This window comes from Natator depressus, chromosome 1 (assembly GCF_965152275.1).
Source record: "Natator depressus isolate rNatDep1 chromosome 1, rNatDep2.hap1, whole genome shotgun sequence".
In the NCBI taxonomy this organism is placed as follows: Eukaryota; Metazoa; Chordata; order Testudines; family Cheloniidae; genus Natator; species Natator depressus.
In genome coordinates, this window is record NC_134234.1 from 2,619,390 (window position 1) to 2,635,521 (window position 16,132).

At 46.8% G+C, this 16,132-nt stretch overlaps 1 protein-coding gene across 1 annotated transcript; it reads left to right on the top strand.

The window, feature by feature from the left end:
- The first annotated feature begins 6,956 nt into the window (after positions 1-6,956).
- On the top strand, positions 6,957-7,955 carry LOC141997907 (olfactory receptor 52E4-like). Its single transcript, XM_074970517.1, has one exon. It carries the CDS (start codon positions 6,957-6,959, stop codon positions 7,953-7,955), a length of 999 nt encoding a protein of 332 aa, XP_074826618.1.
- The last annotated feature ends 8,177 nt before the right edge of the window (positions 7,956-16,132 follow it).

Genomic DNA, 16,132 nt, shown 5'->3' on the forward strand with positions numbered 1-16,132 from the left:
CCATGTTTAGCATGCCTAAGGAAATGAAAAAGGAGGTTACTAAGTATATTAACATCAAAAGAAATCCTTGAAAAGCTTTAGGCCGATTACTTGACAGAGAAAGGAAACTTGTTAATGTTGCAGAAAAGGTATATATGTTCCATTTTTTTTCTGCATTCGGAAAGAAGCAGTATGACACTCATATCACATGATACAATGAAGTGCTTTCCAGGCCATTAGCTATCCAGGAGGGTGTTAAAGAGCATCAATAGTAGAAAATTAGAGTTATGAATACCAGAGGTATGAACTGAACAATGACCACGCATCTCACTCGGAAGCAGAAGTGTGCAATCAGGCAGCAGCAGAGCAAACAAAAAAGAAAAGGCAAATACAGGGCAGTACTGTGTGAAATGTAAAGGCTGTTGTTTTTTTTTAAAAAAGGGAAAGTTTTAAAAAAATATTTGACAAGGTTAGGAAACAATGGAAACAGTGGTCTGGGATTAGTTTTTAAAAAGTCCAGGAATATAATTAATAGCAGTCAACAACTTGGTTTATGAAAAACAGGTGTTGTCAAAAAAAACACAATGTCATTGTTTAATGAGAATACAGGTTTGGTTGATCAAGGGAACTGCACAGATGCAGTAAAATTGATTTCTCTGAGGCACTTGATTTAGCAGGGGAAACATTCCGATAATAAAAGGAACGCGCTACAATGTCAGTGGAGCGCACGTAAAATGGACTGAAAACTGGCTGGCGGATATCGGAAACCAGCTGTCAATGGCCATTGTCAGTGAATGGGGCTGTTTCTAGTGGGGTTCTGCAGGGATCATTTCTAGGCTTGATGCTCTTCAGTATTTTCTTCAAGGATCTGGAAGGAAAGAGAAAATCACTGCAGATAAAATTAGCGAATGTCCCAAAGGCTGGCAGAGTGGTTGCAATGAGGCGGCCGGGGCAGGCATAACATTTGATCTGGAACATTTGGTGAGCTGGGCCCATGCAAACAATATGTTTTAATAAAGACAAATGCAAAGTGATCCTCTTGGAACAGGGAATGCAGGCCCGACCCACAGACCAGGGCACTGTATTATGAAACGCAGAGACCCTGAAAAGCACTAAGTGATCACTGTGCATAACCAACTCATCATGAGCTCCCAGTGCGATGCTGTGGCCGAAAGGGCTTGGATGCATAGACAGGGGAGTAGTGAGTTGGAGCAGGGGAAGGAGTTTACCTCTGCACATGAGATTTACTGATCTCTGAGCCCATAGCAACAGCAGAAAATGCTCACGTCTCCCCTCGATCAGATCAGATCTGTCTGTCTCCTATCTATCTATCTATCTATCGATCTAGGCAATTATCCCTTATTTTCTTTCAAATCAACTATATTTTATAAATATACACAAATACACAAACAGCCAATTCTTCTCTCACTCAGCACAGATCCCAGGAGCTCTCATCTCCCTTTGGGACTGTCCCTTAATGAATGTTTACTCCTAAAGCTGAATAATTAGCACAGAAGAAGAGACATGCTTCACTGCAGCCTGTTTACATTCAGATGCTCTCTTCTCCCCTCGAGGCTGAGCGAACCCCACTGGGATTGCACAGAGCTATATTATAAACGGTGCACACCCTTGGATTGGCTCTCGGTGTGGCATGTTGCTGCAGATGCTGGGGTGAGAGAGGTTTGGGACACGGCTACCTGAGGGGGATTCCCAGGGAAGACGCTTCCATCTCAGTAATCACAGGTACCCATTTCTTGCTGAGGAGATCACCTGCTCGACAAACACCGAGCAAGGTGGACGTGATGGGACAGAGAGGACGTCTGGGGTCCTTTCCGCTCTGCACAACCATGACACATCCCAGGGCCCTTCCCATAGGTGATGAGTTTGCTAAAGAATCACTGGCCAAAACATCACTCTTTTCTGGGCACCCCTGGTCATCCTGCCTGATGGACTACCGCCCCGAGGTGGCTGCATTTCAGTGGCAGAGGGGATCCTTCAGAATGAAAGGTGTTAGTAGATGTACAATAGAAGACCAAATTCTGAATCAGTGGCCTGTACTTTGCTCAGGCCCCAGTGAGGCAAAACTCCCCTTGGAGTATGAACTGAGTAGAGACATCAGGGGCCAGCTGTGTGTTAACGCACAGACACGGTCACCCTCTCCTCTTGCATTTCAGGGCTCTGGCTGTTAATGGGGAAGGGGGACAGGGGCTGTTACCTGACTTTTAGCTGCTGGAAAGCTTGGGGGTGCTAGCTCTCCTCACTAGAACAATAATAAGAATTTGTCAACGTGGGAAACACATACTTTCTCCAAGTTTCATTCGAGAAGTCGGCTGAACTGTTATTCCTGAAACTTTCAAAAAACAATTCTGTTCAAAGCAGCCACCCAGCATGGGAAACTTCAGTCCAAACACCTAAAATTTGGCAAATTCATAAGCAACTGAAATGGGGTCTTTTATTCAAGCATCAGACGGCCTTAACTACAGGTGATGACAGCAACTCCACCGACAATGTGATATGGCTGTGAAAAAAGCTAATGCGGTCATGGGATGCATCAGGAGAGATATTTCCAGTAAGGACAAGGAGGTTTTAGTACCGTTATACAAGGCCCTGGTGAGACCTCACCTGGAATACTGTGTGCAGTTCTGGTCTCCCATGTTTAAAAAGGATGAATTCAAATTGGAACAGGTACAGAGAAGGGCTACTAGGATGATCCGAGGAATGGAAAACTTGTCTTATGAAAGGAGACTCAAGGAGCTTGGCTTGTTTTTAACCTAACTAAAAGAAGGTTGAGGGGAAATATGGTTGCTCTCTATAAATATATCAGAGAGATAAATACCGGAGAGAGAGAGGAATTATTTAAGCTCAGTACCAATGTGGACACAAGAACAAATGGATATAAACTGGCCACCAGGAAATTTAGACGAGAAATTAGACAAAGGTTTCTAACCATCAGAGGAGTGAAGTTTTGGAACAGTCCTCCAAGGAAGCAGTGGGGGCAAAAGATCTATCTGGCTTTAAGATTAAACTCGATAAGTTTATGGAGGAGATGGTATGATGGGATAACATGGTTTTGGTAATTAAATATTCATGGTAAATAGGCCCAATGACCTGTGATGGGATATTGGATGGGGTGGGATCTGAGTTACCCAGGAAAGAATTTTCTGTAGTATCTGGCTGATGAACCTTGCCCATATGCTCAGGGTACAGCTGATCGCCATATTTGGGGTCAGGAAGGAATTTTCCTCCAGGGCAGATTGGAAGAGGCCCTGGAGGTTTTTCACCTTCCTCTGTAGCATGGGGCACTGGTCACTTGCTGGAGGATTCTCTGCTCCTTGAAGTCTTTAAACTACGACTTGAGGACTTCAATAGCACAGATATAGGTGAGAGGTTTATCGCAGGAGTGGTGGGTGAAATTCTGTGGCCTGCGTTGTGCAGGAGGTCAGACTAGATGATCATAATGGTCCCTTCTGACCTAAATATCTATGAATCTATGAATCTATAAATGGCCAATCCATTTGTGAATCCCTTTCAGCTAAGCTGTTCACTCCAATAATGTCGGTAGCAAGGTGTTCTACAGGTCAAACATGGATTATGTTAGCAATTTCTTTTCGCGTTGTTATATGTTCAGACGTCCAATTTAACTAAATGCTCCCTTGTTCATGTTAGGAGACACATTAAACATAAATGCCTGATCTACTTTCTTTATCAATAGATCCATAGGGTTTAAGGTCAGAAGGAACCATGTGATCATCCAGTCTGACCTCCTGTAAAGCACAGGCCCATTAATTACAACTCAGCTACCTCTGTATTGAGCCGAAAGGCTTGTGTGTGACGAAGGCCTGATCTACACTAGGATTTTGCATTATAGAATGATAGAGCCATAGAGTTATAAGGGAAGGCAAAGGACAGCTAGTCTAACCCCCTGACAAGATGCAAAATTTGTTTTGTCTTAGTCATCTAAGACTGATGGCTATTCACACGTCTTTGGAAAACCTCCCCAGACGGAAATCGGTTGTGTTGGAATCCTCCACAGACGGAGATTCCCTGGGTGTCTGTTCCATTGGCCTCCCGTACTTCAAGTTAGGAAGATTTTCCTGAAATTTAATTTAAATCTGCTATGCTGGAGTTTCAACCCATTGCCTTTTGTCCTGCCTCTCTCAATGTAAGACAGAATAACTTTCCTCCACCTTTTTATGGCAGCCTTTCAAGTATTTGAAGTTCACTATCTTGTCCCCCATTAATCTCCACTTTTCCAAATAAACATACCGGTTCCTACGGCTTGCATTCCATCCTGTGCATAACCTTTGTCTCTTGCCTATGGATCCTTTCCAGTTTGTCTACATCCTTTCTATACATTGGTGAGCAAAATTGGACACATTACTATTGAGACCTAACCCCCATCGAGTAGAGGAATACGATTACGTACTGTGACTGGCATGTTATACCTCTGCTCATATAACCTAACATTGCATTTGCCTATTTTGAAACACCAAAAAAGTCCACACCCCAGAGAGATGTAGCTATATCATCCTAACCCTGGTGTAGACCCTTGAAGCAGATCTTCCAGAAGAGCATCCAGTCTCGATCTGCCAACATGGGGAGTTGGAGAATCCACTACTTCCCTTCTCAGTGTGTCTCAATGGTTAATCACCCTCATTGCTAAATATGTGGCCCTAATTTATAGCTAGAATTTGCCTGGCTTCAGCTTCCAGCCCTTCAGTCTTGATCAGCCTTTCTCTGGTAGATTACAGAGCCATTACTAGGCATGGATTTCTCCCCATGAAAGTTTCCACCTGATCATCTTTTTGATAAGTTATAGAGATATACATCTTCAAAATCTATACATCTTCAGAGGTAAAATCCTTCCCCTGCTCCAACTCACCTCTCCCCTGTTTATGTATCCGAGGACCCCATCATCCCTTTATGCTACAGCATCTCACTGGGCTCTCAAGATGAGATTGCTGTCCACAATGTCCCCTAAATCCTTTTCTGGGTCCTTGCATTCCATAATACAGTGCTGTCGTCTGTGGGTCGGGCCTGCATTCCCTTTTCCAAGGATTCTGCATTTGACTGTATTAAAACATTTTGTTTGCATGAGCCCCACATTCCAAGTGCTCCAAATCAATCGGTATGCCTGCCCTGGCCACCTCATTGCAACCACTCTGCCAATCTTTGGGTCGTCCGAATATTTTATCTGCAGTGATCTTCTATTTCCTTCCAGATCATTCATGAAAGTACTGAATAGCCTCAGGCATAGAACCGATCCCTGCAGAACCTGACTACAAACAACCCCGTTCACTGACGAAGGCCTCTCAACAACAGCTTTCTGAGATCCGTCACTTAGCCAGTTTTCAGTCCATTTTGCATGTTCTCTACTGATATTGTAGGGTGTTAATTTTTTTAACTCAATATTTTCCCCCACTGACTCAAATGCCTCTGAGAAATCAAGGTCCATTGCCTCTGCATGGTTCCCTTGATCCACCACATGTGTTCCCTTGATCCACAAATGTGTACTCTCCAAAAAGGGTGAAATCAGGTTTATTTGACAAGATCTGTTTTGTATAAACCCTGTTGTTGACTGGCATTAATTACATATCTAGACTTTTTTTTAAAAAAAACTGATCCCAGACCAGCTTTTCCATTGTTTTTTAACCTTGTCAAATCTTTTATAAAAAGCACTTTCCCTTTATTTTTTAATACTTGACATTTAACACAGGAATTGCCATAACATTTTTCTGTGATTTCTCTTGTTGTTAACATACTTAATAACCTCCTTTTTTGTTATCCTTAGCCCTGCCAAACGTGGAGTTTTCCCTGATGTCTTTAATGTCCCTTACAAATGGAAAGTTATGAAAATTGATATTCTTGGCTCTCTGGTTTCCCTTTTCCCCCTTTGCTACATATTCTTTCCCCCCCTAATTGCAGCCTTCCCGTTGCCACTGAAGTGGATTTTTACCCAAAGTTGCTCATTTTGTTGACTGTGGAATCATGACTTTTTCCGCAGAAGAACGACCAATTTTCATTCATATTTTTCTGTATAATTTTTCCTCCAATCAATTTTGCTGACAATTTTCTTCAGCTTTGGGGAATTAGTCCTCTTGGAGCACTCAGTGTCTATAGATAGTACTGGTTGGGAACTGTTCTCAGTTTGTCCATTGGAAAGTAAATCAGTATCATTTTTTATTTTCCTCTCCTCTCTCACACGTTCCCTTCTTTGTCTCTTCTGTAAACGAAAGAGTCCCAGACTTTTCTGCATGGTGTCAAGTATCAGGGGGCGTAGCTGTGACTTTTCTATCTGTTTGCATATGGCAGCCTCCCCCATTCTCAGAGCCTGTCTTGGAAATCCCTTTTAGATATGCTATATCCTGAATGGAGACTGGGTGACCAAAACTCAGCACATATCCAGAACATGGTATTGTCCATCCCATCTCTTAGTGATCTGAAGATTGCTTTTGTTTTGTCCACTGTTCTGAATCAGCAGGTGTTCCTCTTGAGCTGCTGTCAATGGAGCCCAGGTCTTTTCCCTGAGGTATGTTCTAATTGGGATGTTTCTCCTGGCATATGTCTTACAAAAGTTTGTTTTTTTCCACTCTCACATATCAAGCCACTTGATGAATGGGGAACTCCTACATCATGGAGTCCCTGTGCTGGCTCTCATTGCATTAAGGAAACATGATGGATAACCAGTATCCAGACTTGTGTTTCCTGCTGGTGCCTCTTAAGGTTCCCCCACCACTAAGTGTCAGATTTATTAACACAGGGAGCCCCATAAAATGTGGAATTGGCTTTAATATGGTCATTGTTCATAGTTGTTTCCTCTGAATAATTCAAATGTCATTTTTCAGTGAGTGAAGAGAGAACAATCTGCTTCACCCATGAGAACTGCCTCCAGTAGTGCGTGTAATATCTCAGATTAACATTCTCTCTCCATCCAGGCATCCTGGGCACACACAGAAAGTCAGGGGAACGTACGGTACATGCAGGAAACAGCCTACCGCCTCAGAGTTGGACACCTTCTCCCCTATTCCATGTCAGATTCCAACACAACCAACTTCAACAACCCCTCCACCTTCATCCTGCTTGGCATTCCTGGCTTGGAGGCAACCCACATCTGGATCTCCATCCCCTTCTGCACCACGTACACCATAGCTGTGTTGGGGAACTTCACCATCCTGTTCATTGTAAAGATGGAGCAAAGCCTCCATGGGCCCATGTATTATTTCCTCTGCATGCTGGCCATCACTGACCTGGTCATGTCCACATCCACCCTGCCCAAAATGCTGAGCATCTTCTGGTTCAATTCCAGGGAGATCAGTTTCAGTGCCTGCCTCACGCAGATGTACTTCCTTCACTGCTTCTCAGCAATGGAGTCTGGAATCCTCGTGGCCATGGCTTTTGATCGCTATGTGGCCATCTGCCATCCCCTGAGACATTCCAGCATCCTGACAAACTCTGTTGTGGCCAAGATCGGCCTGGCCGTGCTGCTGCGCAGTGGAATACTCGCATTACCCTACCCCTTCCTGGCAAGGGGGTGGCCATATTGCAGAACCAATGTCATCCCCCACACCTATTGTGAGCACATAGCTGTGGTGAACCTGGCCTGTGCTGACATCCGCATCAGTAGTTACTACGGCCTGTTTGATCTTTTCTCTGAGATTGGAATGGACGTGTTTTTCATCACTGTGTCCTATACTCAGATCCTCCGGGCCATCTTCCGTCTCCCCACAAAGGATGCTCAGCTCAAAACTTTTGGGACCTGCATCTCTCACCTTTGTGCCATCTTAGCTTTCTACATGCCAGGTTTCTTCTCCTCTCTCACACAGCGGTTTGGCCATAATGTACCACTGCACTTCCTTGTTCTCATTGCCAATATGTACCTCCTGGTGCCCCCCTTGCTCCACCCCATCATCTACGGGGTGAGGACCAAACAAATCCGGGGCAGGCTGCTCCGACTCTTTACTCCTAAAGGGACCTAAATGTTTTCTCAGACTGAGGTCAGTGCAGAGCTGGCTGGTGCATGGTGCTGGGCCCTCTTCCCTGAATCATTTATTGAATGCATCCGATGAAGTGATCTGTAGCTCACAAATGCTTATGCTCAAATAAATTGGTTAGTCTCTAAGGTGCCACAAGAACTCCTTTTCTTTTTGCAGATACAGACTAACACGGCTGCTACTCTGGACAGTCAAGAGACATTAAGCCCTTTCCTGTCCTTACTGTGCTGTGTCAGCATGATAAACTGGGGAATCAGTCTATGTGCAATTCACTGGGTTGCCACCTTTCCAATTGCTGGTAGTTGGACTCCTGAAATGGCAATCTTGCCCCATCTGTTCTGTCAAGGCTCCACCCGTGCTGTGTGTTTTCTCCCCAAGGCCCTACCCCTGTAACTTGCTCCTGTCTTCCCCTCCCGTTGCCAGTTACAGGTGAAAGGGTTATTCCTCTGGCCAGGAGGGATTTTAAAGGGGTTTACCCTTCCCTTTATATTTGTGACAATATATATCTGGAAAATAAATAAATAGTGGATCTAGTCACCGCTAAAAGTAACATGTTCTCACATCTTGTGGGTCGTCACCTAAGGGACACTGGTTAGTGTTAAAATTTTAATGTTTATTCTTACTTTGCTTCTACCTCTGTGGAGGGAGAGACCCCATCAGGACTCCTGGGATGTATCTCAGCTCTGGGAGGGGAGTGGGGTGTAGTGGGTTACAGCAGGGGGAGATACATCTGTTATATATTTGCAACAAATCTTTTAACAATAGGTCTTGTGAGGTGTCAATATAAAAGCTACAGTTTGCTGAATATGATTTTCTTATTTGTATGCACGTCTCGTTTTTTTATTTGCAGTTACGAATATTGACTATGTGTTTGCTCCTGTGGTAAATCCCACAAGGCAGTTTACATCCAGTGTATCCAGCACAATGTGAATGGACTATTCAAGTGGATGGCCCAACAATGAACAGCATGTGCCACACCTGATGGACTTACCTAGGGACATTCTGGCTAGAATATAGTTTATGGTCCCTGCTATGACTCACTGAAACATGCAGAGGCATGTGATCAGCTCATGTGACACAGGACTCCATCTTGTGCCTGTAGTTTTCGTGCAGAGGAACCAAGGAGACTCTCTTTCATTCCTTCAGCCGTTCCTAGCAATTTTTGCTTTTCTGTTAGGGCCCCAGCGGAACACTCTTTCTTTCTGCGGGCGGACACTTTCGCAGCCTGAGCTACACAGAAGAAATCGTTGCCAATTAGCATATCAGTAGGGTTATGGTCTGCTACCCTCACTGATAATACAGCTTCAGAACTATCAGTTTCTATGTGCACTTCAGCCAAAGGCATAAGGATTGTGTAACCTCCTCCTAATAAAAGCTCAGAAATCTGTTCTGGCAGCGTGTCACCTTCTTGCACTATTCCCCTGCTACCCACAGAAATTTCTGTCCCTGTAACTTCCCACCCAAGATGTTCCCTGCCGTTGATGCCAACAGCCTTGATGTGCTTCATGCCTAGTTGTTCAGAGGCTAATTTCACAAACCCAGTGTGATAAGTGACAGGCACCCGAGGGACTTCTGTGCTCAGGTGAAAGCATTCCCAAGGACTACCTGCTTCCTCCCAGCACAGGGTGTTTATTCCTCAGGTGATCAGAGGAATAATAATGGTTGCACCTTCTGGAGTCATCTGTTTTTACAGGAGATTTGGGTTGTGAATTAGAGGAATGAGGTAAAATGGAACCCTATTTCCCACCATGTTTAAACCCCTGTGTCTGTAGTTTAGTCAGACTAGATGCCTCTGTTTGCTCAAAATCATCAGAGAGAGAAGCCATCCTGTAACGAAGTGAAGACTCACCAGCGCGGCGCCTCCTGCTGGTTGTCCAGGGAATTAGCTCAACTCCAACTTCGGAGCACCACCCTGCTGGCCAGTGTCTCACCTGCCTCAGGCCCCATGTCCCTCCCAGACCCTGGTGCCCCTTACCCTGGGGTTCTGCCCACTGCAGTACCCCCACTCATTGGGTCTCTGCTCCCAGGGGAAACCTGAACCCTCTACACCTACCTTGCCTCAGATGCCAGTTGTCATCCAGCACCCATTCACTGGGGCTAACTGCAGTCCGTAAAGGCCACTCATGATTGGCAAGGGGGTTGGACCAGCTGCCTCTTCCTATCCCCGCACTACACCTCTGCAGCCCCAGTACCTGCTTGGGGCTTTATCCAAGGCCTCAGCCTGGGGAGTTGCCAACCTAGGCCCTTCTCCCTGCAAGGCTGGAGAGAGACTCCTGCCTTCTGGCCCTGCAGACTTTTTATAGGGCCCAGCCTGGCCCTCACTGGCTGCCACTCAGCCTTTTCTGATTGGCTCCTCAGCCCCAGCCCTCGCCAAGGGCTGGCTTTTAACCCTGGCTGAGCCGGAGCAGGGTCACTGCTCCGATACACATCGCATCCACAGTTTTCATCTTTTTCTCCCCTCGACACTGTTTCACATCATCTTTACATATGGTTAAGAAACGCTCCTGAGCCACAAGGTCCAACATTCCTTCAGAGTTTGTAACACATTTGCCCCTTGCCCGCTTCGCCATCAAATCTTTCATTTTGTATTCAGATTCCACATTACTCACACCAGCACCCCTCTTAAGATTCCTTGTCGGGGATTAGCCATTGCCCTTCCCCCTCTGGCTCGGAGGGAGCCCCCTCCACCTCACTATTGCAACCGGCCAGTTTTATTTGGCTGCCCTGCCGGCTGGATGCTGCTGCTGCTGCTTGGGGCGCCCTGCTGGCCTGCCCTCTGGAGAGAAGCAAGGACCCCACAACCATTCCTGGGTCCTTCCCTGCTGGCCCTGGAGTGTTGTATGTTTGCCTCCCACACCATAGCTCTCCTGGGTTGGATAGTTTGTCTGCCCCACCCCATCTTCCAGAGCTTGTCCCTATGGTTTTCCTGCCCTGCTCCCACAGGTTTCCAGTTTGCCCCTCTTTTTCCCTTACCTTCCATTGCTCCCCCCATCTCTTGGACCCCTTGCTTATGCACCCATGGCACCTCCCTAAACACTTGTGTCCCTTTTCCATAATGCCCCATTTCCCTGCCTCGGTCAGCCTCCCCACATCCCCTGTCATTGGGGGGGTGCCCCACTCCCCTGCACCAATCCTAGCCAGGAGGACAGATTGGCCTTTCACCTTCCCCAACTCCCTCCATTCCCCCTTCCACCGGTGTTACCTCTTGCACCTTTCCCAAATGATGGGAGAAACTGTGGATGGGGTCTCAATCTGGGTGGTGGCTTGGTCACACCATCCCCTCCTCTTCTCTATCCCCTACCCCGGCCTGCTGCAACTGCTCTCAAACTTGGGGCACACATGAATTCATCCATCTGCCGCCAAGACCCTTGTGGTGATGACCTGTGCCAAGGAGCTGCGCCGCGAGCCCATGGGTGCTCCCCCTTCAGAGGAGGGGTGGCCGTCTTCCCTCCCAGTTCAGGGCCTCATCACAGATGCCATCATGTCCCACACCTTGGTTGTAGAGTTCCATGTGGTCTCTGGGCCCAGAGTCATTGAGGTCTCCCCTCCTGTTACCGTCCCCTCACCCCCTGGACCCAGTCAAGAGGTGTCGCATCCCTTTGGCTTTGCTGCTGGGCTTCCCAGTCAAACTTCTGCCCCTGCTCCTAATCCTGTTCCTGGCCCCACCCCCACTCCTGCCACTGATCCTGTCATCTCAAATATGCTTAGGCTTTATCAGGGGAAGCTCAAGCCACAACTTGTGTAAAGCTCACCATCTCTACCATTAAACTGACCTAAGATTTCTATTCATGTCTGTATGTTTAGTGATCTTTTACCCAGTACTCTCTCTCTTTAAATAAATCTTAGTTTAGTTAATAAGAATTGGCTGTGAACGTACATTTGGGTAAGATCTGAAGTATTTATTGCCCTGGGAAGTAATGTGTGTGATCCTTTGGGATTGGTAGAAATTTTTATATGATGAACAAGATTTTCAGTAATCCTCATCATATTTTACTTAGCTGTCTGGGAGGCAGCCCAAGGCTGGGTTTCTTTAAGGGATCCAGCAGTATCCAGTTACTGCAGGGCAGAGGGAGGCATTGGGTCATTAACTAGGGCTGCCTCCTACATACAGGCATCCTCCTTGTCAGGCTGCAACAGCGGACTTAGAATCATAGAATATCAGGGTTGGAAGGGACCCCAGAAGGTCATCTAGTCCAACCCCCTGCTCGAAGCAGGACCAATTCCCAGTTAAATCATCCCAGCCAGGGCTTTGTCAAGCCTGACCTTAAAAACCTCTAAGGAAGGAGATTCTACCACCTCCCTAGGTAACGCATTCCAGTGTTTCACCACCCTCCTAGAGAAAAAGTTTTTCCTAATATCCAACCTAAACCTCCCCCAGTGCAACTTGAGACCATTACTCCTCGTTCTGTCATCTGCTACCATTGAGAACAGTCTAGAGCCATCCTCTTTGGAACCCGCACAGGACTCCAGATGAGGCCTCACCAGTGTCGAATAGAGGGGAACGATCACGTCCCTCGATCTGCTCGCTATGCCCCTACTTATACATCCCAAAATGCCATTGGCCTTCTTGGCAACAAGGGCACACTGTTGACTCATATCCAGCTTCTCGTCCACTGTCACCCCTAGGTCCTTTTCTGAAGAACTGCTGCCTAGCCATTCGGTCCCTAGTCTGTAGCGGTGCATTGGATTCTTCCATCCTAAGTGCAGGACCCTGCACTTATCCTTATTGAACCTCATCAGATTTCTTTTGGCCCAATCCTCCAATTTGTCTAGGTCCTTCTGTATCCTATCCCTCCCCTCCAGCGTATCTACCACTCCTCCCAGTTTAGTATCATCCGCAAATTTGCTGAGAGTGCAATCCACACCATCCTCCAGATCATTTATGAAGATATTGAACAAACCCGGCCCCAGGACCGACCCCTGGGGCACACCACTTGACACTGGCTGCCAACTAGACATGGAGCCATTGATCACTACCCGTTGAGCCCGACAATCTAGCCAGCTTTCTACCCACCTTATAGTGCATTCATCCAGCCCATACTTCCTTAACTTGCTGACAAGAATACTGTGGGAGACCGTGTCAAAAGCTTTGCTAAAGTCAAGAAACAATACATCCACTGCTTTCCCTTCATCCACAGAACCAGTAATCCCATCATAAAAGGTGATTAGATTAGTCAGGCATGACCTTCCCTTGGTGAACCCATGCTGACTGTTCCTGATCACTTTCCTCTCATGTAAGTGCTTCAGGATTGATTCTTTGAGGACCTGCTCCATGATTTTTCCAGGGACTGAGGTGAGGCTGACTGGCCTGTAGTTCCCAGGATCCTCTTTCTTCCCTTTTTTAAAGATTGGCACTACATTAGCCTTTTTCCAGTCATCCGGGACTTCCCCCGTTCGCCACGAGTTTTCAAAGATAATGGCCAAGGGCTCTGCAATCACAGCCGGCAATTCCTTCAGCACTCTCGGATGCAACTCGTCCGGCCCCATGGACTTGTGCACGTCCAGCTTTTCTAAATAGTCCCTAACCAGCTCTATCTCCACAGAGGGCTGGCCATCTCTTTCCCATTCTGTGATGGCCAGCGCAGCAGTCTGGGAGCTGACCTTGTTAGTGAAAACAGAGGCAAAAATAGCATTGAGTACATTAGCTTTTTCCACATCCTCTGTCACTAGGTTGCCTCCCTCATTCAGTAAGGGGCCCACACTTTCCTTGGCTTTCTTCTTGTTGCCAACATACCTGAAGAAACCCTTCTTGTTCCTCTTGACATCTCTTGCTAGCTGCAGCTCCAGGTGCGATTTGGCCCTCCTGATATCTTTCCTACATGCCCGAGCACTATTCTTATAATCTTCCCTGGTCATATGTCCAACCTTCCACTTCTTGTAAGCTTCTTTTTTATGTTTAAGATCCGCTAGGATTTCACCGTTAAGCCAAGCTGGTCGCCTGCCATATTTACTATTCTTTCGACTCATCGGGATGGTTTGTCCCTGTAACCTCAACAGGGATTCCTTGAAATACAGCCAGCTCTCCTGGACTCCCTTCCCCTTCATGTTAGTCCCCCAGGGGATCCTGGCCATCTGTTCCCTGAGGGAGTCGAAGTCCGCTTTCCTGAAGTCCAGGGTCCGTATCCTGCTGCTTACCTTTCTTCCCTGCGTCAGGATCCTGAACTCAACCAACTCATGGTCACTGCCTCCCAGATTCCCATCCACTTTTGCTTCCCCCACTAATTCTACCCGGTTTGTGAGCAGCAGGTCAAGAAAAGCGCCCCCCCTAGTTGGCTCCCCTAGCACTTGCGCCAGGAAATTGTCCCCTACGCTTTCCAAAAACTTCCTGGATTGTCTATGCACCGCTGTATTGCTCTCCCAGCAGATATCAGGAAAATTAAAGTCACCCATGAGAATCAGGGCATGCGATCTAGTAGCTTCCGTGAGTTGCCGGAAGAAAGCCTCATCCACCTCATCCCCCTGGTCCGGTGGTCTATAGCAGACTCCCACCACGACATCACTCTTGTTGCACACACTTCTAAACTTAATCCAGAGACACTCAGGTTTTTCCACAGTTTCGTACCGGAGCTCTGAGCAGTCATACTGCTCCCTTACATACAGTGCTACTCCCCCACCTTTTCTGCCCTGCCTGTCCTTCCTGAACAGTTTATAACCATCCATGACTGTACTCCAGTCATGTGAGTTATCCCACCAAGTCTCTGTTATTCCAATCACGTCATAGTTCCTTGACATCACCAGGACCTCCAGTTCTCCCTGCTTGTTTCCAAGGCTTTGTGCATTCGTATATAAGCACTTGAGATAACCTGTTGATCGCCCCTCATTCCCAGTATGAGGCAGGAGCCCTCCCCTCACAGACATTCCTGCCTGTGCTTCCTCCCGGTATCCCGTTTTCCCACTTACCTCAGGGCTTTGGTCTCCTTCCCCCGGTGAACCTAGTTTAAAGCCCTCCTCACTAGGTTAGCCAGCCTGCTCGCAAAGATGCTCTTCCCTCTCTTCATAAGATGGAGCCCGTCTCTGCCCAGCACTCCTCCTTCATGGAACACCATCCCATGGTCAAAGAATCCAAAGCCTTCTCTCCGACACCACCTGCGTAGCCATTCATTGACTTCCACGATTCGACGGTCCCTGCCCTGGCCTTTTCCTTCCACGGGGAGGATGGACGAGAACACCACTTGCGCCTCCAACTCCTTCATCCTTCTTCCCAGAGCGTAGCAGAGGGAGCCCAGCTGGTGTGGGGCTAGGAGGTGGAGATTGTGTCGGGACATATCCCTGCGGTGAAGCCTGGAAGCTGTTGGAACTACTGTATCCCTTAAATAGTTAGCTCTTTTGGCCTCTCCCCCTGCTTTGCTAGTGACACACAGCTGACCTTCCAGGCCCGTTATCATCCAACACAAGAGTAAATGATGCGACACACCCTACTGAGTTAACAGAGTGCTTTACCTAAGCCACTCATGGACCAGCAATGGAGGCCCCAGTCAATTCCCCAGCTCCACAGCCTTGCACCCCTACTGGAGTGTAAACCCTGAATTACACCATCTTGCCTTGCATAGCAATCTGGAAGGATGAAAGCTCTTTAAAAAATCTGCTCCCCCCTCGATTGGGGGAACATATGCAACCTTCTTTGTTTACAGAGCTAAGATACACAAACTCTTTACTCAAAAACACACTGGTTAAGATAAAGCATAAGCCAGGTTTATTAACTGCAAAAGAATAGGTTTTAAGTGATTATAAATTATAACAAACAGATCAAAGCATGTTACCTAGGAAATCAAACGAAGTCACAATTTAAGACTTGTACAAACTAGATAGAATTTGGATCAGCAATATCTCACACTTAATAATGACACAAGCAGGCTTATAGATTCATGAGATGCAGACTGCGTCTGCTTTGCAGCCTAGGTTCCCATCCCTTGTTTCAAGTCCTTTGTCTTCGAGAGACTCTTTCAGGTATTGAGTTGTTCGGAAGTGAAGACAAGTGATGATGTCACTCACCCTCTTTTATACTTTCTTTCAACTTGCTGGAAAGTCAATGCATGTGATGTGAGGGCTCCACCCCCATTGGCCAAGCATTCTCCATTCTCTCCTTGCTATCTCTGGGAAGGCTTCCTTACACTGAGTTCCTGTGTTAGTGGGAAGTTCCACAACTGACTGAGCTGCATCCA